We start from the raw sequence: 25,629 nt of genomic DNA, 5'->3' as shown, positions 1-25,629 counted from the left end.
ATTGAGAGAACAAAATGTTTAAATGCCATAAAATATTTTTTTTTGAGTGAATAGCACTTGCATTGGTAAAAGGTTTTTAAACAGATTAAAGAATAGGCATGTGCTGTAATCTTTAAGTCAATATACCTATTTCACTGTATGAGTCAGACATAGCGGGGGGAGGAGAAAGAAAAAAGGGAAAGGAAGTCAATGCTGTTGGAACCAAGAGAATGTTGTTGCCACCCTTCTGATCTGGCCTGTATAGAGAGAAGCCAGAGCTATAATGTGCATCATAAAAGTACTTTGCAAATTTTTGGATCAGTGACAAATATGCCTTTTCTTAAAGATCATTATTAAATACTCTTGCTCTATTGAAATGCTAGCTTTGCTGTTGACGCATAACATTCGAAGGTACCTGGATGAAATGTCTTGTTATTCTTAGTGCCAAAGCTATTGGGCCAGAATTTACAATAAGTGGCGAACGAATGGCACTGCTGCTCATTAGACTTGCCCTTGCTATCCATGAGGTTTTGCACTGAAAGTTATTGGGCCAGAAATTAGGATCGGGTGCTTGCCGCGCGTGCAAGCCCCCGATGTGCACTCACCCGGCACGCCGACATCTGAAGCCCGGGCCTGCTCGCATTTCCTGTCACTGGCCCGGTTCAGCTGTCGGCGCGATGTGCTTGCCTGATCCAGCGGCGTAGTTAGTGCGATGTGCCGGCTGGGATCAGGTGAGCACTCTGCAGCCAATCAGGGGAGGGGAAACTCATTCATGAGTTTGAAAGTAAAGACTGTCAAACTCATGAAAAGTACGGGCGCCCAAAAGACTAGTTTAACTTTAATTAAAAATTTTAAAAACATCCCAATAATTAAATAAACTATAAATAACTTTTAAAAACTATTTAAAACAATTAATAAAGTTTTTGAAAAAATAATTTTTTACGAAATCGGGTCTAAAAATAAACTTACCTTACTGTAAAGTCCTTATAAACAATGAATCTGTGGAAAAAATGTAATAATTTTAAATAATAGACCACTTACCTTCAAGAATCCACTCCTTACGCCTCCTTTTTTCATTTCTAAAAAGTTCAGGCCCTTGCACACGCGCAAACCTGTCAAAAAGAAGGAAGTTCTGCGCGCACGCGTTGGACCTCTTAACCCCTTGCTTCGATGGAGAGGAAATGTCGGTTTGCTGTGCATGCTGAAATCCGGCACTTCCAACGGGCCCACGTGTGAGTACACCGTCCGTACTCACGCGTTGGGACCGGAATTACTGGCCCATTGTAAGTTAGAGATCCAAACAGCATGGTGCCCTCTACAGGTACAACTGTGTATCTTACCCAATCAGATTGAAGAATTATTAATGAATAGTGCAGTCTGAAGCAGAATGGTGAATTCAATGTCAAATCAGGTATACAAAGCAAAATAGAGAAAGAAAGATTAGATTAGATTGAGAGAGAAAAAGAGACAAAGAAAAAGTTTTAAAAAAATTATTAATTTTCATAAAGCTCCAACAAGAATTAAAAGCTGAAGGAATGAGATTCCACACTTGTAAAAGTTCATTTTCAGTGCCAGTGAGGTTGTTTGGCAGTAATTAACGCTTAACACGCTGTTATAAAGGGTACTTAAATTGAAAAGGACAAGCCCTAACTTTTTCTGGTGAGTTTAGTTCGTACCTACCATGCAAATACAGGAACTTCACGCCGATCAATGTGTTTGAATGGGAAGTCAGATGGCAAGATGCCATTTTCACAAAGCTGCCAGTGGAACGGTGCATCTAGGACAGCAACTTTCGGATTTTCGCATTTAATTGCGGAACCACCATCGCCTGAAGTTGCTGCCCAATTTGCACATAAATAACGATGAGCGCTGTTGGTCTCACCATTATTTTGACAGTAAATTATAGCTCATTGAGTTATTGTATCCTCCAATTGAACAAACAATCAGTCTTTATTACTCTTGAAGGTTAATCAAAATGCATGTTCCACTTTTTTTCCCAATGCCATTGGATAGCTGTTTTTTGAAAAGATTATAGGCTAGAAATTTGGTGGGCTGCGCCACCAGTTAGCGCTCAAAGAGTGCACTTCGTGGGTTTAGCGCCACTGGCCACGCCTCCTGCGAAATTTAGCGGGGCGCTAATGGCGGCGTTAGCCTGCAGCACTGCACCGCCACCGATGACGTCATTGGTGTGCGCAGCGCCCCACTACCGCCCCGATCGTGATATTTGGTCGCGCCCCCCACTGTAACGCCGGTCGCAATTTGCGACCGGTTCAGGGAGGCCTACCTGCGGTGGTAGTGGCGCTAATTAAAGGGGAGGTGCGGGGCAGCCATTTTTTTTGCTGGCCACCTGCCATCACCTCCTCGCGCCGGCCTCCTGAGGCCCCCCCCCCCCCCGGGCAGTGCCGGCTGTGTCCCGAGTGGTCGGTGCCGGGCTCTTTTGCCGGCACTCGCGATCACCGATCGCGCTGGTGCAGGCCCCTCCCCTTTAAGAAGGGGAGGAAGGCCTGCAGCACCGCAGTGCGCCGTGCCGCAGCGTGTGGCGCGTTGCGCTGCGATATTCAGTTGCAGCGCCCCAAGAGGGATGCAGGGCGCCTCGAGCAACGCCCCGCTTCTGTTTGGGGCGCTGAAACTGAGTATCTGGCTGGCGCAAGCGGCTCCGCCCGGAGCGGTAATTCCGGCGCCCAGGTTTGGGGCGCCACCGAATTTCTAGGCCTATCTGTATTAACAAAGCTTTTCTGGATTATTTTGATATTGAGGAAGTAATATCTTTCTTTATTACAGATGTATGCAATGTTAATCAGCAGAACAAAGCTGGCTATACTCCCATCATGCTTGCTGCTCTTGCTGCAGTGGAAAATGAGAAAGACATGAGAATTGTGGATGACCTGTTTAGTCAAGGAGATGTGAATGCAAAAGCCAGTCAGGTTAGTAACGTTCATTTTATATTGTAGCGATTGGTTTGAGAGATCATTATGAAACTCTTAATTTTAACCTGAAACCATTTTTAATATCTTTCCTTTTCTTTGATATCTTGCCTCTTTTTGTAGCCCTGCAATTTTTTTTCCTTCAGGTACTTGAAAGTCACGATTGAATCTGCCTCCACCACCCTCTCGGGCAGTGCATTCCAGATCCTAACCACTCGCTGCGTAAAGTTTTTCCTCATGTTGCCTTTGGTTTTTCTGCCAATCACCTTAAACCTGTGTCCTCTGGTTCTCGACACTTCCACCAATGGGAACAGTTTCTTTCTGTCTAGACCCCTCATGATTTTGAACATCTCTATCAAATCTCCTCTCAACCTTCTCTGCTCTAAGGAGAACAAGCCCAGCTCCAGTCTGTCCACGTAACTGAAGTCCCTCATCCCTGAAACCATTCTTATAAATCTTTTCTGCACCCTCTCAAGCCTTCACATCCTTCCTAAAGTGCGGTGCCCAGAATTGGACACAATACTCTAGTTGAGGTCGCACCAGTGTTTTATAAAGGTTATCTGTGTATTGAGCTTAATATATCAGCTTTGAAAAGTTGCGGAAGAACATTTTTATAATTTTCAAACAAGAGCTGGTTTTGGTAACAGTACAATAGTAATAAAAGCATAACCAGACAGAGCTGACCATTTTATGGCAACTAATTTTCTTGTGCAACCTCCTTTATTTCTTATCCCTTTCTCTCCTTCCCCCCCCCCCCCCCCCCCAAAAAAAAAATCATTCAAAGATGTCCAACTAGGACATTCAGGCCTCCTTTGTCACCTGTTACAACTATAGCAACATTCGCTGGATCGGAGGTCTGACTCCCATCTGCATCTTTCAGCCCTTGTGTTCATCTACTGCCTTAGATTTCTTTTCCTTGTGCTTCTCTCTAGTCTACCCCACACCTTACCCCTTACGAACACTTGATTTTATCTCTGTACATTATCTCCACTACCCTTTTGTGTGAAGAAGTGTGACTTCACTGCTGAATAGCAAACCTATAATTGAAGACCACGGCCCCTTGCTCTGGGTTCTCCCACCAGAGGAAATAGCTTCTCTGTATCTACTCTATCAAATCCTTTTATAATTTTAAGCACCTCAATTAGATCACCCCTCAACCTACTAAACTCAAAGGAATACAAACCAAGTTAATGCAGGCTGTCCTCATAATTTAGCCTAATCCTGCATTACACTTTCCCTGAACTTTCTTGTAACTGTTATATACGTTAATTACAAATTCAGACCTCGGGGTACATTTATTTTGAGTTATAGAAACATAGAAACATAAAAGATAGGAGCAGGAGTAGGCCATTCGGCCCCTCGAGCCTGCTCCGCCATTTAATGAGATCATGGCTGATCATCCAAATTCAGTACCCTGTCCCTGCTTTCTCCCCATACCCCTTGATCCCTTTAGCCTTAAGAAATATATCTAACTCCTTCTTGAATATATTTAATGAATTGGCCTCCACTGCCTTCTGTGGTAGAGAATTCCACAGGTTCACCACTCTCTGGGTGAAGAAATTCCACCTCATCTCTGTCCTAAATGGCTTACCTCTTATCCTTAGCCTGTGACCCCCTGGTTCTGGACTCCCCCGCCATCGGGAACATCCTTCCTGCATCTAGTCTGTCTAGGCCTGTCAGAATTTTATAAATTTCAATGAGATCCCCTCTCATCCTTCTAAACTCCAGCGAATATAAGCCCAATCGACCCAATCTCTCCTCATACGTCATTCCTGCCATCTCAGGTATCAGCCTGGTGAATCTTTGCTGCACTCCCTCCATGGCAAGAACATCCTTCCTCGGATAAGGTGACCAAAACTGCACACAATACTCAAGGTGTGGTCTCACCAAGGGCCTGTACAACTGCAGCAAGACATCCTTGCTCCAGTACTCGAATCCTCTCGCTATGAAGGCCAAAATACCATTTGCCTTCTTAACCGCCTGTTTCACCTGCATGATTACCTTCAGGGACTGGTGCACAAGGACACCCAGGTTTCGTTGCACTTCCCCTTCTCTCAATCTATTGCCGTTCAGATAATCTGCCGCCTTGTTTTTGCCACCAAAGTGGATAACCTCACATTTATTCATGTTATACTGCATCTGCCATGCTTCTGCCCAATCACCCAACCTGTCCAAATCATACTGGAGTTTCTCGGCATCCTCCTCACAGCATACACGCCCACCCAGCTTTGTGTCATCTGCAAACTTGGAGATATTACATCTAGTTCCCTCGTCCAGATCATTAATATATATTGTGAATAGCTGGGGTCCAAGGACCGATCCCTGCGGTACCCCACTAGTCACTGCCTGCCACTTGGAAAAAGAGCCGTTTATTCCAACTCTTTGCTTTCGGTCTGCCATCCAGTTCTCTATCCAAGTCAATACCTTGCCCCAATCCCATGTGCCTTAATTTTACACACTAATCTCTTACGCGGGACCTTATCGAAAGCATTTTGAAAATCCAAATACACCACATCCACTGGTTCTCCCTTATCTATTTTACCAGTTACATCCTCAAAAAATTCCAGTAGATTAGTCAAGCACGATTTACCTTTTGTAAATCCATGTTGACTTTGTCCAATCCGGTCACTTTTTTCTAAGTGCTCTGCTATTATAGCCATGTCTCTGTAATCCCAATTAGATCATATCCGTTTACATCTATTTGCGCAGCTAATTCATCCACCTTATTACGAATGCTCCTTGCATTAAGACAAAGCCTTCAGGCTTGTTTTTTTCACACTCTTAGTCCTTTTAGAATTATTATTTACTGTGGCCCTGTTTGATTTACACCCTTGATTTTCTCTGCCTTCCACTTTTGCTTTTCTCCTTCCTGTCTTTTGCTTCTATCCTTGCTTCCCTTTCCTCTGTCTCCCTGCACAGGTTCCCAACTCCCTGCCATTTTAGTTTAAACCCTCCCCAACAGCACTAGCAAATACTCCCCCTAGGACATCAGTCCCGGTCCTGCCCAGGTGCAAACCGTCCAGTTTGTACTGGTCCCACCTCCCCCAGAACCGGTTCCAATGTCCCAGGAATTTGAATCCCTCCTCCTTGCACCATTCCTCTAGCCACGTATTTATCTGAAATATCCTTCTATTTCTACTCTGACTAGCACATGACTGCTCTGACTAGACTGATCATCAATTAGAATGCTAAATAAATTATTAGGATAATATCCGAGAAGGAAACTTGATCAAACTTTCCCCACAAGCGAAAGTTTACAGCTATCCAAATTGGACAGGGAAGTGACTATGGATATTATCTATATGGACTTCTAGAGGGCATTTGATAAGGTTCCACACTAGAGGTTAATAAATAAAAAATAATTGGTTGGGAGGTAGGAGACAAAGAGTTAGGGATAAAGGAAATGTACTTTGACTGGATGTGACTTGTAGTGTTCCCGAGGGATCTGTAATTGTGCCTCAGCTTTTCATGATATATACCAATGACTTGGATGGAAGAATAGAGAGTTGTTGTAGATCCACGTTTGCAGATGGCAGAGTTAGGAAGCACAGTAAGTTGAGCAGACGGGAGCAGGAAGCTACAAAGGGACGTGAACCAATTTTGAGTGGGCAAAACTGCGGCAGTTCAATGTGGGGAAATGTGAGGTCAACCAGTTTGAATCCAAAAAAGACACATTGGAATATCTTGTTAATGGTTCGAGACTAGGAGCTGTGGAGGAGCAGGGTGTCCAGCTACAAAAATCTAGTGCACAGGTACAAAAAGTAATCAAAAAGGCTAATAGAATGTTGGCCTTTATCTCAAGGGAGCTGTAATACAAAGGACAGTTGTACAGAGCCTTGGTCAGACCCCATCTGGCGTGCTGCGTTCAATTTTGGGCAATACACTTCAGGAAGTATATCATGGCCTTGTAGCGGGTACAGCTCAGATTCACCAGAATGATACCAGAGCTTCAAGGGGTAAATTGAGGACAGCTTGCATAAACTTGGTTTGTATTCCACTGAGTTTAGTAGGTTGAGGGGTGATCTAATTGAGGTGTTTAAAATGATAAAAGGATTTGATAATACAGAGAAGTTATTTCCTCTAGCGGGAGAACCCAGAGCAAGGGGACCTGGTCTTAAAATTAGAAGTTTGCTATTCAGGCGTGAAGTCGGGAAGCACGTCTTCACACAAAGGGTAGTGGAAATCTGGAATCCTCCCCCCCAAAAGGCTGCATAAATTGGGTTAATTGAACTTTTTAAGACTGAGATCGACAAGTATTTATTAGGTAGGGGTATCGAGGGATATGCATCAAAGATGGATAAACAGAGTTTAGTTACAGCTCAGCCATGATCCAATTGAATGGCGGAATAGGCTCGAGAGAATGGCCGACTCATGTTCCTATTCAAATTGTACATGGTCTGCTGGAAGGAACAGGCTTGATGGGTTGGGTGGTATTGTCATTCCTTATTTAGATAGCTTTTTAAAAATTATTTTTCTTTATTTATAGTCTCTGTGTGACATGCACCTTATTAACTGACTCTCTTATTTCCTATGTCTCCCTATTGTGAAGCATTTTGCCTCACTTGATTCCCCAGGGAGCTGTGATTAAGATGAAATTCACAGATATGAATCTTTGCTGAAGTGTTCTGTTACAGTCTCATTCTATTTTTGTACACTTTCTAGTGTGGAAATAGTTCTTGCAATATATAGCTCAATCTATTATACAAGCTCTGTACTTCATTGGTTGTATATGTTCTGGTTTTAGGCTGGTCAAACGGCGCTGATGCTTGCAGTGAGCCATGGTCGGATGGACATGGTGAAAGCGCTTCTTCTCTGTGGTGCTGATGTTAATATCCAGGATGACGAGGGCTCTACAGCTCTGATGTGTGCAAGTGAGCACGGGCACGTGGAGATAGTTAAGCTCCTCCTGGCCCAACCTGGATGTGATTCCACCTTAGCTGACAGCGTAAGTTATTATTAAGACATTGTACTGCGGGGTCTAAATGTTTGTCTATTTTCAGGCTGTTTATACTGAACTATCTATCTGTTACCCATACCATTTTCCTCTCTGCATGGAAGCATTTATTTCATTAATACTAAATGTGATTGCACAGAATAGTTTAACCTGTGTCAACTGAGATGTAGAGGATAGCTGATGGATCTGATGCAACATTTCACAGCCAGTCACTGACTAACATTTGAAAAGGTCATGAGTGTTTGAGCTGTGGAACATCACATTACTGTGGTTGCTAGCAACTGTGCTATTTGTGTAGGAAAGCACTGAGTAAATATCACCTGTTTCAATGTATTTTTGATCCTTTCCCTGCAAAATGGCCACATTAATTCCTCCTCCATCATCAAGTCTACCCAGAGGTTTCAGTTACTTTGTGAATTCATCCATCTGTGCACCAAATAAAATGATCAAATCCATCACAGTTGCAGAACACATCTCCTTGCTAGTACTTTCTGCAAAATATTGATGAATGAGAGGACTGATCACTCTGTGTGGAAAAAGAGCCTCCTGATAGCAGTTCTTTATTGAAGTTACCTTTTATTAGTTTGAATCTGTGTCCATTTGCCCTATTTCCATTGTTTAGTACTCTGGGTTAACTTTTTTCCATACCATTTTATTAACTTGTATATCATCTGTCAGAGGCTTCCTTTCCTGGCTGAAAGATTAAAAGTAATTAATAAAAAAAAAATTATATTAAGATGGGGAAATGCTTCTATGTAAATTAATACAATATAAAGGATCCATGCTTTAATCACAACAATTATCTGTGTGAAGACCCAAGATCTTTCAACCCTACTATCTGAGTAAGGCTAGTTCTGTGAGGAGGCATAAGCTTCTGCATCTCATTATTCAGCAGTACACAACCCTTCCAAACTGGTCAGGGATAACATCAAGCTTTTTCTCTGCCATGTTCAGACGCTGTTAAATTCTATAATAAATGTTTTGAATGAGTGGGAAAAGAACGTTAAAATTTTTTCACCGTTCCAGCGTGTGATTTTTGCACACTTCTGAGGTGGTTGCTTTCTATTCGTGGGATTTTAACAAAGGTGACGTTTGTGGTTAGTGTAATTGACACACACAACACTGGTTCACTTTGTGGAGGTGGAGCAATACCTGGCAAAGACGAGGCCCCATAACACGTTCATTTCTATCATATGTTGCTAAGTTTTAAGTAACCCTCAGATATGTTATATTAGTTGTGGAAGACCTGCTTTCATTATATAAATGCAAGAGGATTTAGCCAATTAAATTGCTATTCGCAGCCAGTGTTCTTGGAGATTTTAAAGTCACTGCATTTCATCAGCCATTTGGACCATTTGCAGCCTGTTAATAATAGCAGGAACAACCCAGTAGCCAGTAACTGGTGTTTTGATATGCAGCCAACTGCTGCTCAAAAATGGATAATAAGTACTCGGATACTGGTCGAAAACCTCTTAACACTTATTTACCAACTTTAGTTTTATTTCTAAAGGAAAATTTGGGACAAAAAAAATCGCTTGTGTGTTTTAGTTCTGGTCAGTTAGCTCTTAGTAGATATTTTACCCAAATTTCCATTTACAGGTACTTTGGTTTTACTGGTCATAACACCATTGAGATAAAAAGGAAAAGGATTTTTTTTAATGGAACTGCTGGCAATCGTCAAGAACTACTTTCAATACAAATTTCATTCTGATTTTCAAATATACAAGGGTATGACCATTCTGGAGTCATTAAGTAAATGAACCCAATTCTGTCTTTATATTCAGGATGGAAGCACAGCTTTATCCATTGCTCTCGAGGCTGGTCATAAAGATATAGGAGTCTTGCTTTATGCTCATGTAAACTTCTCCAAAGCTCCGTCACCGGTGAGTACACATTTAGATCATTTTCCTTTAAAATTAATGATGTGTTTTCATCTGGAGCTTAAATGATCTGTGGATAAATATCCTCCAGTTTAAAAAAGATGCCTAGCTTCACTGTTATGTCACAGTGAAAAGCTGGAATATGTTGCAGGAGGAATTCCTGGAGTGTATACGGGATGGTTTCCTGGACCAATATGTCGAGGAACCAACTAGAGATCAGGCCATCTTAGACTGGGTATTAGGTAATGAGAAAGGAATAATTAACAATCTTGTGCGAGGCCCCTTGGGGCGTAGCAATCATAATATGATAGAATTCTTCATTAAGATGGAGAGTGAAGTAGTTGACTCAGAGACTAGGGTCCTGAATTTAAATAAAGGAAACTACGATGGTATGAGGCGCGAGTTGGGTAGGTTTAATTGGGGAATGTTACTCAAAGGGTTGACGGTGGATAGGCAATGGCAAACATTTAAAGATCGCATGGATGAACGACAGAATTTGTTCATCCCTGTTTGGCATAAAAATAAAACAAAAAAGGGAACAAGGGAAATTAGGGATAGCATAAGATCCAAGGAGAGGACATATAATTTGGCCAGAAAAAGCAGCAAACCTGAGGATTGGGAGCAGTTTAGGATTCAACAAAGGAGGACAAAGGGATTAATTAAGAGGGGGAAAATAGAGTATGAGAGTAAGCTAGCGGGGAACATAAAAACTGACTGTAAAAGCTTCTATAGATGTGTGAAGAGAAAAAGATTGGGGAAGTCAAGCATAGGTCCCTTGCAGTCAGAATCGGGGGGAATTTATAATGGGGAACTGATGCGCTATCAATTACTCATAAAAGACTGAGAGTTAAGAGAGTAACTAAAGGCTTTTATTAACAAAAGAATGAAGGTCTGCCTCGAGTGGTCGACCGGTCCAGAATACAAAGGGGCTGGGGAGCAGTCACCTTTATACTAGGACTTGTGGGAGGAGTCAGCCGAGGCATGTCCAGGCATGTACACAGTGGGATACAAACAGTGGTTTACCACATTCACCCCTTGTTTAAAATTGAGTCCGGCGGGGTGAAGTGTATTAAAAGTTAGTGTATTGGAGTCTCTCCGGAGGTCTTGTCTGCCGCTGTGATCGGCGTGGCGACGGCAGGGGTAGTGGAGCTTCCGGCGTCGAGTCCCGCGTAGGCTGTGGCACAGGCGTGTCGTCCTCGTAGATGTCAAGCGGGTCGCTGGGCCCAGGCCTGCCGTCTGCCGGGGCTGGATATCGGATCGTGGGGGGGGGGGGTGGTAGTGAGTAGTGGGTTACTGCGGCCCCCGAGGGTGCAAGGTCTCTTATGGAGACTGTGTCCTCCCGCCCGTCCGGGTATGCAATGTAAGCATACTGGGGGTTGGCGTGGAGGAGGTCGACCCTCTCGACCAGGTGGTCCGTTTTATGGGTCCTCACGTGCCTTCTCAGTAGGACCGGCCCTGGGGACGTCAGCCATGGCGGTAGCGATGTCCCCGATGTGGACTTCCTTGGGAAGACAAACATTTTCTCATGAGGGGTGGCGTTAGTGGCAGTGCAGAGCAGTGACCGAATAGAGTGGAGCGCATCGGGGAGCACATCCTGCCAGCGGGAGGTCGGAAGGCCCCTAGACTTTAAGGCTAGCAGGGCGGCCTTCCAAACTGTCGCATTTTCTCTTTCCACCTGTCCGTTCCCCCGGGGGTTGTAACTGGTGGTCCTGCTTGTGGCAATACCCCTAGTTAGCAGGTACTGACGGAGTTCATCGCTCATAAACGATGAGCCCCGGTCGCTATGGATATAGCTGGGGAAACCGAACAGGGTGAAGAGGTCGTTCAGACATTTAATGACCGTGGCACTGGTCATGTCCGGGCAGGGGATGGCGAACGGGAAACGGGAGTACTCATCAATAATATTGAGGAAGTACACATTGCGGTCGGAGGAGGGGAGAGGCCCTTTAAAATCAACGCTCAGGCGCTCGAAGGGGCGAGTGGCTTTTATCAGGTGGGCCCTGTCTGGTCTATAAAAGTGCGGTTTGCACTCAGCGCAGACTTGGCAGTTCCTGGTCATGGTCCTGACCTCCTCAATAGAGTAAGGCAGGTTGCGGGCCTTGATGAAGTGGAAGAACCTGGTGACCCCCGGGTGGCAGAGGTCATTGTGGAGGGCCCGCAGTCTATCGATCTGCGCGCTGGTGCAGGTGCCACGCGATAGCGCATCCGGGGGTTCATTGAGCTTCCCGGGCCGGTACAAGATCTCGTAATTGTAGGTGGAAAGTTCGATTCTCCACCTCAAGATCTTGTCATTTTTGATTTTGCCCCTCTGCTTGTTGTTAAACATGAAAGCAACTGAACGTTGGTCAGTGAGCAGGGTAAATCGTTTTCTGGCCAGGTAGTGCCTCCAATGACGCACAGCCTCCACAATCGCCTGGGCCTCCTTCTCAACAGCGGAGTGTCTGGTCTCCGGGCCTTGGAGGGTTCGTGAAAAGAAGGCCACGGGTCTCCCCGCCTGATTGAGGGTAGCGGCCAGGGCAAAGTCGGACGCGTCGCTTTCCACCTAGAAGGGGATGGATTCGTCCACTGCGTGCATGGTGGCTTTGGCAATGTCTTCCTTGATACGGTGGAAGGCTAAGCGGGCCTCTGCCGTCAAGGGAAAAGAGGTGGACTTGATCAGCGGATGGGCCTTGTTCGCATAGTAGGGGACCCACTGGGCATAATAGGAGAAAAACCCTAGGCACCTCTTCAGGGCCTTGAGGCAGTGGGGCAGTGGGAGTTCCATAAGGGGACGCATCCGGTCGGGGTCGGGGCCGATGACTCCGTGTTCCACAACACAGCCAAGGATGGCGAGGCGGTTTGTGCGGAATATGCACTTCTCCTTGTTATATGTCAGGTTCAGGAGTTGGGCGGTGCGGAGGAATTTTTCGAGGTTTGCGTCATGGTCCTGCAAGTCACGGCCGCAGATGGTCACATTGTCCAGATATGGGAAAGTGGCCTGCAACGCATTTTGATCTACCATCCGGTCCATCTCCCTTTGGAAGACGGAGACCCCATTGGTGACGCCAAAGGGAACCCGAAGGAAGTGGTAGAGGCGGCCGTTTGCCTCAAAGGCAGTATACTGGCGGTCCTCAGGGCGGATAGGGAGCTGGTGGTCCGCTGATTTCAGGTCAATGGTCGAGAAGACGCGGTACTGCGCGATCTGGTTGACCATATCAGCTATGCGGGGGAGTGGGTAGGTGTCCAGCAGGGTGTAGCGATTTATTGTCTGGCTGTAGTTGATGACCAGGCGCTGCTTCTCGCCGGTCTTAACGACCACAACCTGGGCTCGCCAGGGGCTGGTGCTGCCCTCAATAATCCCTTCCTTCAGGAGCCGCTCCACTTCGGTTTTAATGAAAACCCTGTCCCCGGCACTGTATCGCCTGCTCTTTGTGGCGATGGGCTTACAGTTGGGGGTGAGGTTAGCAAACAGTGGGGGCGGGGGGGTGACTCTGAGTATGGAGAGGTTGCACCTGGTGCGCGGCGGGCAATTTGGGAGCTGCTGGCTGCGGACTGTGAGTGGGGGTAGCGGTCCACCGTACACCATCGTAACACTTTTAAGGTGGCACTGAAAATCTAACCCCAGCAGGATGGCAGCGCAGAGGTCGGGCAGGACCAGAAGTTTAAAATGATCGTACACGGTCCCGTCTACTACGAGTGTCACTACGCAGTAGCCGCCGATGTCCGCCGACTGGGACTCGGAGGCCATAGAAATCCGCTGGTGCGCAGGCAGGACTGGGAGAGAGCAACGCCGCACCGTGTCGGGGTGGATGAAGCTCTCCGTGCTCCCAGAGTCAAAAAGGCAGGTTGTATCGTGGCCATTTACCTTAATGTCCATTGTGGAACTGGCCAGCTGGTGCGGTCTCGCTTGGTCCAGTGTAATGGATGCCAGCGTAGGGGTCGGTGTGTCGCTGCGGGTATCAGATGAGGCGGTGTTGGGAGCCTGCTGCGTTCTGGCTGTCGTCCAAGATGGCGGCGTCCATGATCCCCATGTGGCTGGAGGCGTCCAAAATGGCTGCTGTACCGGTGGTTTGCACATGGCCGGGGAGGCCCAAGATGGCGGCCCGCATGGCCCACACGCGGCGCTGCTGGGGTTCGGGGTGGCTTTGGCCCTGCAGACGTTAGCGTAGTGTCCCTTCTTCCCGCAGCCCGAGCAGATCGCGTTTTTCGCCGGGCAGCGCGCTCTGGGGTGTTTTGCCTGGCCACAGAAGTAACATTTCTGGCCTTGGGGCACTGCTGCGGTAGTTGGGCTGTGGCTGGGGTGGCACGTCGCTATGAGGCGGTCCTACCGTGTCCCAGGCTGTCATTCCCCGCGGCGTCCACGGTGCAGAGGAGTTGGCATCCATGCCCTGGTAGGCTGCATCCAATGATAGTGCGAGTTCAGAGGCCTTGTTGAGGTCGAGGTCACTCTGCTCCAACAGTCGCTGTCGGGTGTAATTGGATCTGTGGCCCGCTACAAAAGCGTCCCGGATAAGTTCCTCTGTGTACACGGCGGCCTTTACATCCTTACAACCACAGGCCCGGCCAAGCACAGACAGTGCCTGAAGGTATTCCACGGTCGATTCCCCAGGTTGTTGTTTACGACTCCCCAGAAGGTGCCTGGCGTACACTTCGTTCACTGGGCGCGTGTACTGGTCCTTGAGGAGCTTGATAGCGTCCGCGTACGAGGTCGCGTCTTGGATGACCGAGTACACTCGGTGGTTCACTTTGGAGGTCAGGACATCCAGTTTGTCCTCGTCCGATTTGATTGCTGCGGAGGCGGTCAGGAATTTTTCGAAACACTTAAGCCAGTGAGTAAACTTGGTGGATGAGTCCGCCTCCCGATGATCTAAGTCCAGGCATGCTGGTGTGAGGATCTTCTCCATTATAAAAATTTTGTTGATAAAATTGATGCGCTATCAATTACTCATAAAAGACTGAGAGTTAAGAGAGTAACTAAAGGCTTTTATTAACAAAAGAATGAAGGTCTGCCTCGAGTGGTCGACCGGTCCAGAATACAAAGGGGCTGGGGAGCAGTCACCTTTATACTAGGACTTGTGGGAGGAGTCAGCCGAGGCATGTACACAGTGGGATACAAACAGTGGTTTACCACAGGAACAAAGAAATGGCAGACCAATTAAATACATACTTTGGTTCTGTCTTCACAAAGGAGGACACAAATAAGCTCCCAGAGATGTCGGGGAACATAGGGTTTAAGGAGAGGGAGGAACTGAAAGAAATCAGTATTTGTAGGGAAATGGTTTTAGGGAAATTGATGGGATTGAAGGCCAATAAATCCCCAGTGCCTGATAATCTACATCGTAGGGTACTTAAGGAAGTGGCCCTAGAAATAGTAGATGCATTGCTGGTCATCTTCCAAAATTCTATAAACTCTGGAACAGTTCCCATGGATTGGAGGGTAGCTAATGTTACCCCACTATTCAAAAAAGGTGGTAAAGAGAAAACGGGGAATTATGGACCGGTAAGCCTGACATCGATAGTAGGGAAAATGCTAGAGTCCATTATAAAAGATGTAATAGCAGAGCACTTGGAAAACAGTGACAGGATCAGACAAAGTCAACATGGATTTACAAAAGGTAAATCGTGCTTGACTAATGTACTGGAATTTTTTGAGGATGTAACTGGTAAAATAGATAAGGGAGAACCAGTGGATGTGGTGTACAGGAAACTTATATCCGGCACCGACGGGACCGAGCTGTTGCCGATCTATCAAAACTGTCGGACATACCAGCGTTAATGTTGAAGCATACGGAGGTTTTCATCTCCGTATCTGACAACAAACAGTGTTGCTTAGCAACAGCTAAACAGTCAGCCCGTACCTTGGAAGCGTCTCTGTAGCTTAGCAACAGCTTCAGAGAGACTTTCCAGAGCCTGACTGTTGGGGGGGAAAAAAAAGCCACGAGAAGACAAAAAAACCCTAACGAAACAGCTCCTGATTTCTGCCGGTAGATCGAGGTTTCCAGACATACAACCTCAGGATAAACCAAAGTCTCCTGTATTTGGACTTTCAGAAGGCTTTCGATAAGGTCCCGCCTAAGAGATTAACGTGTAAAGTTAAGGCACATGGGATTGGGGGCAAGATACTGACTTGGATAGAGAACTGGTTGGCAGACAGGAAGCAAAGAGTTGGAATAAACGGGTCTTTTTACGAGTGGCATGCAGTGACTAGTGGGGTACCGCAGGGATCGGTCCTTGGACCCCAGCTATTCACAATATTATATAAATGATCTAGACGAGGGAACTAGATGTAATATCTCCAAGTTTGCAGACGCCACAAAGCTGGGTGGGCGTGTGTGCTGTGAGGAGGATGCCGAGAAACTCCAGTATGATTTGGACAGGTTGGGTGATTGGGCAGATGCAGTATAATGTGGATAAATGCGAGGTTATCCACTTTGGTGGCAAAAACAGGAAGGCAGATTATTATCTGAACGGCAATAGATTGGGAGAAGGGGAAGTGCAACAAGACCTGGGTGCCCTTGTGCACCAGTCGCTGAAGGTAAGCATGCAGGTGCAGCAGACGGTTAAGAAGGCAAATGGTATGTTGGCCTTCGTAGCGAGGGGGTTCGAGAACAGGAACAAGGATGTCTTGCTCCAGTTGTACAGGGCCTTGGTGAGACCACATCTTGAGTATTGTGTGCAATCGTCTCATCTGAGGAAGGATGTTCTTGCCATGGAAGGAGTGCAGCGAAGATTCACCAGACTGATACCTGGGATGGCAGGAATGACGTATGAGGAGAGATTGGATCGATTGGGCTTATACTCGATGGAGTTTAGAAGAATGAGAGGGGATCTCATTGAAACTTATAAAATTCTAACAGGACTACACAGACTAGATGCAGGAAGGATGTTCCCGATGGCCGGGGAGTCTAGAACCAGGGGTCACAGTCTAAGGATAAGGGGTAAGCCATTTAGGACAGAGATGAGGAATTTCTTCACCCAGAGAGTGGTGAACCTGTGGAATTCTCTACCACAGAAGGCAGTTGAGGCCAATTCATTAAATATATTCAAGAAGGAGTTAGATATATTTCTTAAGGCTAAAGGGATCAAGGGATATGGGGAGAAGGCGGGGAGAAGGCAGGGACAGGGTACTGAATTTGGATGATCAGCCATGATCTCATTGAATGGCGGAGCAGGCTCGAGGGGCCGAATGGCCTACTCCTGCTCCTATCTTCTATGTTTCTATGTTCCCTTGGTTTTACTGCAGTCAACATATTTAAACTTTTCCTTCCCTCTTTGATCTCCGCGACACACGCCAGCCATGTTTGAGGGAAGGGCTGCTCAGTGTGTGAGCAGCTCAGCCTGACTAACTGACTTTACTTCCATCTGCCCAGTGAAGGAAATGCCTATCCTGAGCTCCATGTTTTCTATAACCGGATAGCTGAGGCTAGTAACCCACCATCTGAGGAATTCTGGGCATGAACCTGTCTCAGCTTGTTGGAGTTTCAACACCTTGTACCTCTGCACAGCTTCATTGGTTATTTCATTCTAGATCCATGTATATTTGGCATTTATTACTTTACTTAATAGTATGAACTACTTTACGCTAAATATCTTAAAACAAAGTGGGAATAAAATGTTAGAGTACTTTTTTTTAACTTTGAAGACTAAATGGAATTTATAAGTGTACTGTATTTAAATATTTCCAAAATTGATTAGATCATTGAGCGCAGGAATGCCTATAGTTGCTACTGTTACAAAACGACATAGTTAATTTAAAGGAACATTAATGTTTGAACCCTGAAACAATAAAAATAGACTGTTCACTGAATAAGTTACGCAATTGTACAATGCATCTTTTCAATGTCCTAAATCTATCTTTTTTTAGGGTACACCCAGGCTAGGAAGAAAAACCTCTCCAAGCCCAACCCGGCGAAGCAAATTTGATTGATTCCTACCTGCCATTGACCCAGTCCTTTACCAAGCTGCTATGTATTCCTGTTAATATTGACAGATACTGAATGTAAATGTGTGCCTGAGCTCACCAGCAAAAACTTTTTTTAGCAATAGTACAAAAAGGTAGCTCTGCCAATCTACTGACCAGCAACTAAACTGGAAAGCGTTATGGGAGCTGGCGTTATACAGTCTTCATTACACACTCAGCATTACTATTGCCTCAACCTATGCTGCTGTAGCAAGCTTTCTTAAAGAGTGTTTGTTTTAAAATGCTGTCTTGTCTCTTTGTTTTAGTCCACAGTGAACACACAACACATGGTAGTTTAGCTTTCTCATTTTATTGCATTCATTGTTAGAAGTTGTAATCTATATTTTGTCTGTATAAACTTTCATTAAAACATGTCATGGTATTAATGGCATACTATTAGAACACTACATTGTATTTATAATAATATTTGGTGGAAATATAAATTGAGTTGGTTACATTAAAATTTAGGTGACGCGAGGGATGACCCTTGTTTAGGTTTCCCTTAATCGCAGAAAGATATCTCCTAATTGTTGTAACTTTTATATATCAAACAAAATCATTTGTATCTGTTAAAAATTGTCATACAGTATTTTCAAACTATTTTATACATACCCTAATAAAATGAATTTACATGAAGAATAACAATTTACTATTGAACATAGCTTTTTAATTCTTTTAGAAATTGTTTACGTCATTGTATCTAATTCGGTTTTAGTGACGTTTGAGATATTATTTGTATATCGACCTGTCCTTCAATTACAGCCCTGTACATGGTTTTCTGTGCATATTTATAAAGATTGCAATCTTGTCACATTTAAATTGTCACGTGTGTATTTAAATGTTTGAAGTGCCTTAGATCCTTGCCATATTTTCAGAATAAAAGCTGCATTATGCTAATTCACTGTTTGCTTCTACTATTAATGCCATCTTAAAATTTAAAATACAAATCTGCTTAGATGATAATGGCCTGGATTTTTTTTGCCTGGCTTGTTACAGATTTGGAATGGACGCAAGTGGAGATGGGAAGCCCAGCAGCAATTCCCTGTCGGTCAAAAACCCCGTTCAGATTTTCCTTCACCTGCAATGGGGACAGTCTGCAGCACCTTTCACATGCAACTCTGATTTAATTTGGGCAACAATACACAACATTGGATTTCCCACCTCTAGTGCCTGTGGCCTATCTCTATTAATGCTCGTATCAAAAGCAGCATTGATAATTGGGCAGAAGTACTGTTAACAATCAACATTTGAGTTTAGTACCATAGGGCTGAATTGTAATCTGCAGGAGTGTGGGGGTTTGGTTGCGGTTGGGGGGCATAAAAGCGGTGAAATTGCTGGCGCGTCGGGAAACCAGTTCCAACCCGCCGATTTCCACATTTCACTGCAGCGCGTTAGGCTGCATGCGAGCAATCACCTTGAGAGGCGGGTTGCCAATTAACATGTTAATTGCTCAATTAGAGCAATATTGACATGGGATTTCTACTTTAACTCTGGGTCCACTGGTTTCCCAGGCTTCCTGGAACTCGCCAGTGAAAGCAAGGCGAGAACACAGCATCAATTGAGGGGGCTGAAGCCATGTCGGAGAAATATTCCAATAAGTATTCTGTACTCACAGCTGCTTTTTTAATTGCTTGTGGGAAAGGGTTCAGTAATTGTGCTGAGGCGTTACTTTACACACATTGGAGGTACCATCGATACTTTGGAGGTGTGATCTATGAGATCAGCATAGCTGCTGCTTACGCTGCCTTATATTGGACCTCAGATGAGGATGACCAGCAACAGGATGCTGCTCACAGACCTGTAGCGCAACAGAGAGGTACAGCTCTCAGGAGGCCATACCTCACACACGGTCTACAGGTAGAGGATAAGCTTCCTCAACATGTCTGAACGCCAGTGTCTGAGGAGGCTCAGGATGTTGCATGAGGTGATGGCAGACATTTGCAGGCTGCTGGAGCAAGACGTGCTGCTAATTGGACCTGGTGGCCATGCTTTACCAGTGGCTGTCAAGGTCACCACCGCCCTCAATTCTTTTGCCTGTGGATCCTTCCAGGGCTCTGCCGGAAACATTTTCAGGATCCTGCAGTCAGCAGCACATAAATGCAAAAGACAGGTGGCTGATGGGTTGTTTGCCAGGGCCAGCAATTATGCCAACTTTGCCTGCCATAAGGCCAGTCAGAATGAGCAGGCGCTCAGCTTTGCAGCTCTGGCTGGCTTTCCACAGGGGCCGGCCGTCATCAAAACTGAGATGAGGAGAAACTTCTTCATTCAGAGGGTAGTAAATCTATGGAATTTGCTACCCCAGAGAGCTGTGGAAGCTGCAACATTAAATAAATTTAAAATGGAGATAGACATTTTCCTAGCAGATAAGGGAATTAGGGGTTACGGGGAGAGGGCAGGGAAGTGGACGTGAGTAGATTCAGATCAGCCATGATCCTATTGAATGGCGGAGTAGGCCCGAGGGGCCGTATGGCCTACTCCTATTTCTTATGTTCTTAAGGCACCCATAGATCACCCAGGAGTGTTTGTCAACTGCAAGGGCTTCCACTCCATCAATGTGCAGCTGGTGTGCAACCACAAAGATCTTTATGCGGGTCTGCGCAAGATTCCTGGGCAGCTGCCATGGTGCTTTGTCCTGTGGCAGACCATTTTCCCAGACTTCTTCGCACCTGGAAGCAGTTATGGCTGGCTGCTCGAAGACTAGGGATACTCACTTAAACGTGGCTGATGACACCTCTCGGAAACCCGTTGAATGAGGCCCAGGAGCACTACAATGAATGCCGTATGACCACCACGTATCATCAAACAAGCCATCGGCATGCTGAAGATGCTCTTTAGGTGCCTGGGCAGATCTGGAGGCGCCCTTCAGTACACACTAGCCAGGGTCTCCAGAATGGTTGTGGTGTGCTGCGCTCTGCACAACATTGCGCAGCAGCAAGGTTTGGACCTGCAGGAGGAATAAGGCACAGAGCCTCTTTGGACGATTCAGAGGAGGGGGAAGACGTGGAGGCGGAAGATGATGTGGGCAATGCACCATCAGTAGCGCACATTGCTGCCCGAGATGCCCTCATTATTGCAAGGTTCACTTGGGTTCCACCAGTGCACCAATTCGTAACAACCACATTCAAAAGCCACTTTTGCCCCCCGCCCTCCTCCACTGCCACTAACAAACAACCAAGCATCCCTTTCACAGCCCCCATTGGTCGCTGTCAATTCATGACTTCCCATTCGTCATCACACAACTGAGAAGTCCAGCTGCCAGCCAGCATCCAAGAATGGACAAGATGGGAAAGTGGTGCAAAAGAATATTTGTGGTTCAAGTAAACAACAGAAATGTAACAATATAGCAATGTCTAACACACCCATTCGCATACCCTTGTACAACTACAAATCTCTACTCTTCCTTTTCTTAGCTTGCACCACGTAGAAACGCTATGTGGTTTCAGCAGAGGTAGACACAGGTTTCTCCGGTCCCTGCTCTGACAGTTGAGTTGCTCTTGGCTGACACCCTCTGGGTTTTGGAGCCGGTGAGGGCCCTACCAAAGAGTGCTCCCCCTGCACCTGTGCAGAGCAGACTCGGCCATCGAGACACGAGGCAGCATATGGGATACGAACTGACGGTGGGCCAACAGATGAGAAGTGGAAGCGCTTTGAACCGAGTCCATGCTTCCATGCCTCCTTATACTGTCATCGCCCTCATGGCCCAGCCGCACTTCCCTGCTAGCAGTGTGCTGGAGAACACTTTGCTGCAGGTCAGTGGGGCGATGAAAGGCCAAGGCTAGGGTATCATTCATCCTATTTAAGATGGCATTCAGAGTGTGTAAGTCATTGTTGAAGGCCTGCATGCGCTTGTGTGATTGCTGCATTTTGATGCTTCTTGCAGCTGGCCACTCTTTCCATGGAAGAAGACATCATAGCACTCATGCTGGAGGTGGACTTCTCCACTCTCTGCAATCATACCCAGTGCACTTGGAATGCCTGCTACACCGCACATTCTCTACTGCTGCTCGAGATTTATCCTCTTCATCGATGGCCCCCGGGGTACAGCATCTGCATCCAGTTGAGCAGAGCGTGGAGAGTCCTGTGCCCTCTGACACGCACTCTCCACTGCTGTCCCAGACTCCACCATCTGCTCTTGCTCACTTGTGAAGTGCAAGTCACCATGTGAAACCCCAACTATCTGTTTAACTAGCCCCACTGGTGAAGTGAGAGTATCTGAGCTGCTGCATGGTCTGTCTAAGACCTGTGACGATGCACCCTCAGAGGGAGTGAGCTCCTCTGAGGAGTCAGTGCCGTTGTGGGTGATCTCAACCGCCTCCTAATGGACATTTGAAGGCCCTGTGGTAAAGAAAAGTCATGAAAGAGTACTGCCACGGTAAGAATACTTGAAGGTATCATTATGCAAATGATCATATTTCACTCGCTGTTGACATCAAGTCAACATGACTTGAGTGTTGTATGTTATGTGGCTGTCTGATATTTAATTGTCACCAGGTAGCTGTCAGGCTCCCATCTCCGACGGCCAGGCACGCAGAGACTCCGCTGATCGCCAGCACCTTCTCCTCTGCAAGTGTTAATTACAAGATGACTGGAGGGCCACCTCTGGTTCTCTGCCTCTCGCTGGCATTTTGTGCTCCCTTCTCCTGCAAGGAGGGAAAGAAGAGACCTATGAGTGAGAGTAATGGCATGTGTTCACCCGATGGAGAGGATTTATTGAGGGTTAGGCATAACATTGCATAAGGATGAGGGTGACTGTCAGTGGTAGAGGGCTAGATGGGGGCTGTGAAGAAGTGCATAGATAGAGAGGGATGGGTACACCTGCAAGGTAAGTTGGTGTGAGGAGTGATGTGATGGAGTACGCTTCAGAAGGCAGAGTGAGGGGGGTAGGGAGATACGCACATCAGGATGTAGGGCAATGTGCCATTGCACTCACCTTTCCTGCCCTGCTTCGGTCATTGAAATGCTTCCTGCATTGGATTCAGGAACGTGGCACCACGGTCCTGCTGCTGACCTCCTGAGCAACCTCCAACCTTAGTCTCACCAGCAGGCTTCCTCCTCCCGTCATTAGGGAACAGTATCTCCCTCTGGGTCCTTACAGCCCCCAGCAGCACATCCAGGGAGACGTTGCTGAAGCGGAGCGCAGCCTTTGTCTCGACTCCATTGAAGTGCTTTGTCGCTGCATAGCAAATCCAACTGCTTCAACTTGCATGTTTGGAGTGTCCCTTTAAATACTGCAGTTGAGATCGAGTCATGCAGGTCGGCAACATGCCTGCTGGCGCTAATTGGACGGGAAACCCGGAAGTAAATGATAATGAGGTAGCTGAGTTAAAAAGCCACTGACCGATGCGCTTCACTTATTTCTGGGTTTCCCATGCGGTATCGAGCTCCCCCCCCGCTCCCAGCGCGTTTGCGAATTAAAATCCAGCCTATAGTTTCTGCTTTGCTGCTGAAGACTTCCTTTTTTATTTTTTCCAAGGTTGTCCTTGAGGCTAATCTCAGCATTGCTGATAGTTCTGTGTTCATTTATAAAAAATGTAAATACATTCATCATAGGAGACAATAATGGTGCTTCCCTGACGACGGGTCATCGACCTGAAACGTTAACTCTGTTTCTCTCTCCACAGATGTTGCCTGACCTGCTGTGTATTTCCAGCATTTTCTGTTTTTATTACTGTAAATATAAACTTGAGCATCAGTAATGCTTAACAGGATGAGATAATGTAATGAGATAACTGCATTTAAAATAAAATGAGGAGATATATTAAATAAACTAACGAAACTCAAAGAGGATAAAACTCCTGGTCTGGACGGATTACATCCGTGCATTTTAAAAGAATCTAGGGAAGAGATAGCAGAGGCATTACTACGCATATTTAGTAATTCATTACAAAAAGGTGCAGTACCAGGGAACAATAGAACAGTCAGCTTAACATTGGTGGCAGGAAAAATAATGGAATCCCTACTGAAGAAGACAATGGAAGAACATCTAGAAACCAAAAATATAATAATAAAGTCAACATGGATTTCAAAAGGGAAAGTGTTGTTTGACCAACCTAATTGAATTTTTTGAAGAGGTAACAGAGAGAGTAGACAAGGGTAATGCAGTAGATGTAATTTATCTAAATTTTCAAAAGGCCTTTGATAAGGTACCCCATAATAGACTGATGAATAAGGTCAGGGAATGTGGAGTCGGGACAAGTAGCAGAATGGATAGCTAGCTGGCTTCAAGACAGAAAGCAGAGAGTAAGGGTAAAGGGTAGCTATTCAGAGTGGCAGAAGGTGGGAAGTGGTGTGCCACAAGGATCAGTGCTGGGACCACTGTTGTTCACAATTTATATTAACGATTTAGGCTTTGGAATCAAAAACACAATTTCTAAATTTGCGGACGACAAAATTGCGGGGGGGGGGCTGGTGGATAGTCAATACTGAGGACGACTGCAACAAATTACAAGATGACATTAATAAACTTGCAGAATGGGCATATAATTAGCATATGAAATTCAACACAGATAAACGGGTATTACATTTTGGTAAGAAAAATAGGGAGGTCACATACTCCTTGGAAAATAATCTAAATGGGGTAGAGGAGCAAAGGGATCTCGGAGTACAAATACACAAATCACTAAACGTAGCAACACAGGTTAACAAGGCCATAAAAAAACAAGCCAAGCACTGGGGTTTATCTCTAGAGGGATAGAATTGAAAAGTAGTGAAGTTATGCTAAACTTGTATCAAACCTTGATTAGACCACACTTGGAGTACTACGTACAATTCTGGTTGCCATATTATAAAAAGGATATAGAGCCACTGGAGAGGGTGCAGAGAAGATTTACAAGGATGATACCAGAAATGCGAGGTTATACCTATCAGGAAAGGATGAACAGGCTGGGTCTCTTTTCTCTTGAAAAGAGAAAGCTGAGGGGTGACCTAATAGAGGTCTTTAAAATCATGAAAGGTTTTGATAGAGTAGATACAGAGAGAGTGTTTCCAACATTGTATTCTTTCAAGTTGTGACTGTCGCCTCTTACCTTGGCTAACATGCTGAACTTCCCCCAGCATTAAGTAGCCTTGCAGAGTTGCCAGAGGCGGCATTCTCTGCCAGGGCCACTTCCTTTCACTGGGGCTGGATTATGTCCTTTTCGGCCTCCTTAACTTGGAGCCACAATGCTGGGTCCTCTTTTGCCCCACTAACCCCTCAACTGAAGAATCTGCAAACTTTGGGGCTCTGTTTCCTGACGAGCCATGAATCTCAGTACATTACTGTGATCTAACTTGATTCACATGTAAAATGGCTGCCATGCCCCTTTAAGCTGCTGCAGCCAGTTTAATGTTGCAGCAGCACCTGTTTTACTCCTCCCCCAGAGGTAAGCTCTGAGAAGAGGCCACAAATAGCGCTGGAAACAATATTAAAATGAAGTTGACCCCTGATAAAGGACAGGCTTCCGCCAGTGCATACAATTGCTGTCCTACCACACTTTTAGCAGTAAAACCGCCACAGAGCAAAATCTAGACTCTTGTGTGTCTCCTTTCCCTCTAACTCTCCCTGCTTCAGTTTTCCCATAGGTTAGGATTCCTGTAATTTACAAGAAAAAGTGAGTTAGACACACTTGACAAAATGGCAAAAATACCAAACTAAATTTGGGCTTTTGCTTTATTTTGCCTTCAGTTTCAAGAATATAATATGTAGTGAGTAGTGTTAACCTCTTAAATAAAATCGTAGGTTAGATTAGTGTTGGGGACACATGAAAAGCACAAAATATCATAATTTAATTGTTTCTATGGGATATTGCCATATTTTCATTTTTGAAACCGTACCTAAATTATTAAGAACTTGCAGAACGTATACAGTGCAAAGGATATATAACTTGGAAGCATTAAGGCCCTAAAATTACACTGTGGGATACCAGTGGCTGAATACTTAATGCATTAATCCTAAATTCCATTCTCTGCTAGTTT

At 45.6% G+C, this 25,629-nt stretch overlaps 1 protein-coding gene across 1 annotated transcript in view; it reads left to right on the top strand.

Moving 5' to 3' along the window:
- kank1a (KN motif and ankyrin repeat domains 1a) overlaps positions 1-18,573 on the top strand; it is a 350,207-nt gene extending 331,634 nt beyond the window's left edge. The window contains exons 6-9 of the mRNA XM_085984893.1: positions 2,661-2,903; positions 7,648-7,848; positions 9,642-9,740; positions 17,581-18,573. Of these exons, the coding sequence (XP_085841019.1) occupies positions 2,661-2,903; positions 7,648-7,848; positions 9,642-9,740; positions 17,581-17,643 (606 nt within the window). The 3' untranslated portion in view covers positions 17,644-18,573. The remainder of the gene's footprint in view (positions 1-2,660; positions 2,904-7,647; positions 7,849-9,641; positions 9,741-17,580) is intronic.
- Positions 18,574-25,629: the final 7,056 nt, after the last annotated feature.

This window comes from Somniosus microcephalus, chromosome 1, assembly GCF_052327205.1.
Source record: "Somniosus microcephalus isolate GS21.2 chromosome 1, FLI_Smic_1.0, whole genome shotgun sequence".
Lineage (NCBI taxonomy): Eukaryota > Metazoa > Chordata > Chondrichthyes > Squaliformes > Somniosidae > Somniosus > Somniosus microcephalus.
Note: the sequence above shows the minus strand (reverse complement) of the source record. Positions and strands in the feature narration are given on the sequence as shown.